The 2,500-nt window shown below is 46.0% G+C and overlaps 1 protein-coding gene across 2 annotated transcripts in view; it reads right to left on the bottom strand.

Moving 5' to 3' along the window:
- slit2 (slit homolog 2) overlaps positions 1-2,500 on the bottom strand; it is a gene marked incomplete at its 5' end in the record, with an annotated part of 75,540 nt that overhangs the window by 7,933 nt on the left and 65,107 nt on the right. For both annotated transcript variants that reach the window (XM_079220278.1, XM_079220279.1), the window contains 3 exons: positions 1,047-1,186; positions 1,824-1,921; positions 2,016-2,140. In XM_079220278.1, coding sequence (XP_079076404.1) covers positions 1,047-1,186; positions 1,824-1,921; positions 2,016-2,140 — 363 coding nt within the window. The remainder of the gene's footprint in view (positions 1-1,046; positions 1,187-1,823; positions 1,922-2,015; positions 2,141-2,500) is intronic.

Below are 2,500 nucleotides of genomic sequence, written 5' to 3'. Positions count from 1 at the left end.
ACATTATTTACCTTTGGCTTCAGTAAAAACATGTATGCATCGAGCAGCAAGCAGAACAACCCCAGATGTCTGAGAGGATGAATTACAAACTGTTTGAACATCAAGGACGTGCACTGCTAACATGGAGCACGACCGCATAACGCTTCTTGGTGAGCGTGGATAAAGCGCAGGAAATGAGGGAAGGAAGGAAAGGGTGGAAGGAAGGAAGGAGAGAAGGACCAGAAGGACTGAGAGAAGAACAGACTAACCTCTCTCCACCTCATTGGTAGCAGCTGCAACCACACACACACACACACACACAAATAAACACACACACACACAGACGACAGATGATAGAAAGCAGAGTGAGACGGGGAAACAGACACAGGACAGCGAGACACAGAGAGACAGACAGAGAGAACACCGCCACAAAGGTTAGCCGTCAGAGATGATTAGCACAGTGCAAAAGCAGACACACAAGTAAGTAAAGAAATATGATTTGTTTATTACTGTGAAAAGTTTCAGAAGTAAAAAGGGCCATTTATTGTTATGATAGACAATGCAACGTGAGCATCGAACTCATGTTAGAAAATATCTGGCTCTGTGAGAAGAGGTTCAAGCTTGTGTGCACATGAAAACTACGACTCCCAAGGTGCACTTTGGCCCGAGACGTCCAATCCCTGAACCGGAAACCTTTGAGTACGCTTGAGGCAACACGACCTGCAGCTCAAACCACTTCAGTTTCATGGGTGTTGTGGTTTTTAAGCCATACAGCAGGATGATGGACAAACACGGTTTGGTTGGACGATACTTTATGATAAACTGTATTAATTTAATTTTAAGACCATTTTACGTCGCGGATATAATGGGAATATAATAACAGAATAATGCAAGTTCTAAAAAACAATACCACACAACCAAAATAATAAATAAAATGGACTGTGTTCTAGCTCGGTTAACAAAAACCTCCCTGTTTATTCTGGCAAATGATAGCGCTCATGTCCATAATAAATATAATCTTGACTATTTCAAATAGTGAACTGTGAACGCAGACTGTGGAGCGCTACCTGTGTACTCAGGGGAGCACATGCACGTGTAGTTGTTGATTCCATCGACGCAGGTGGAGTTGTTCTCGCAGTCGTTGTCCTCGCAGTCGTCGGAGTTGATCTCGCACGAGTCGCCCTCGAAGCCCTCCGCACACACACACCTGAGAACACACACACACACACACACCAGTGAGCGAGGTATCAAAAGAGTCGTGCACAAAGAGCGTCGTCAACGGAAATCTCCGTGATCTCTGGACGACACACGTACTGACACACACACGCACACACACACACACACACGCACACACACACACACGCACTCATAACAGCAGTGTCAGCTCCATCTACATATCCCCAGTACAGAGTCATTATTCTGTTAACGTAAGCGTGCTTCAACTCTACTCAGGTTTATTACTGCGTACACATACACACACACACACACACACACACAGAGTGGTATGCGATGTGTCTAATAAAGAGCTGTTATGCGGCACACACTTGAGAGGATTAATATGAGATTAATATCTCATCATATAGTCAACGACAGCTCTTCACTCTTCCGCAACGCATACGGAGACGGAAACGCAGACATGGAGCGGAGGACTGATGGGACAAAGTGCCAGAGACGACAGCCAGAGGCCAAGGAAAAAGAAAGACTGTCTCTCTCTTTTTCCTTGGCATCGTGGGTGTGGGTGGTGCAGAGAGGCGTCAAAAGAACAATAACAAGTTGAGTAGCAGACAAGTGATCTCTGTAATATAACCCATATCGGGATAATCGTCAAGAAAAGTAAATCTCACCAAAAGTTGCTCCCTTCTCCTTCCTTCAGGTGGCAAGTGCCGGCATTCTGGCACGGGTTACCGATACAGGCATGGATGGGCTCCTCGCAGTTTAGTCCCTGCAAACACACAGACATACATGCACACATTGAGCGCTTTCACAGCACGTATCCGCGAGTGAACCGCGACCCTCTTGTCTTTTCCCCTGTGTACCTTGAACCCGTAGGGGCAGGTGCAGCGGTAGTAGTTCACCGGGTCGTTGGAGCAGGTGCCGTCGTTCTTGCAGGGGTTGGACAGGCAGGGCTCGCACTTCGCCTGGATACTCACGTCTACCGGACCTGTGCGCCGCAAACACACACACACACACACACACACACACACACACACACACACACACACACACACACACACACACACACACACACAAAAGAGAGGAGCTTTAAATAATGTGCTGCATTTTGGGGAAGGAGGGCGAGTCAGGATACACAGGGAAACACACACACACACACAGACAGACAGCTGTACATCTTCAGGGACCTGCATGCTCTGCTGCAAAGAAAAAATATGTTCTTTTTGATGAAGAAATATGCCTGTTTAAGAGAAAAAATATACTGATTTGTAAGAAAAAAAACGAGAAAAAAATAACTAAATCGGCTGCACTGTAATATAACGTAGGCACTTATAGTAATAGTATAGTA

Source organism: Taurulus bubalis (genome assembly GCF_910589615.1).
Source record: "Taurulus bubalis genome assembly, chromosome: 6".
Classification (NCBI taxonomy): Eukaryota; Metazoa; Chordata; class Actinopteri; order Perciformes; family Cottidae; genus Taurulus; species Taurulus bubalis.
The sequence above is the reverse complement of the archived record's forward strand: the minus strand, read 5'-3'. Positions and strand labels throughout refer to the sequence as shown.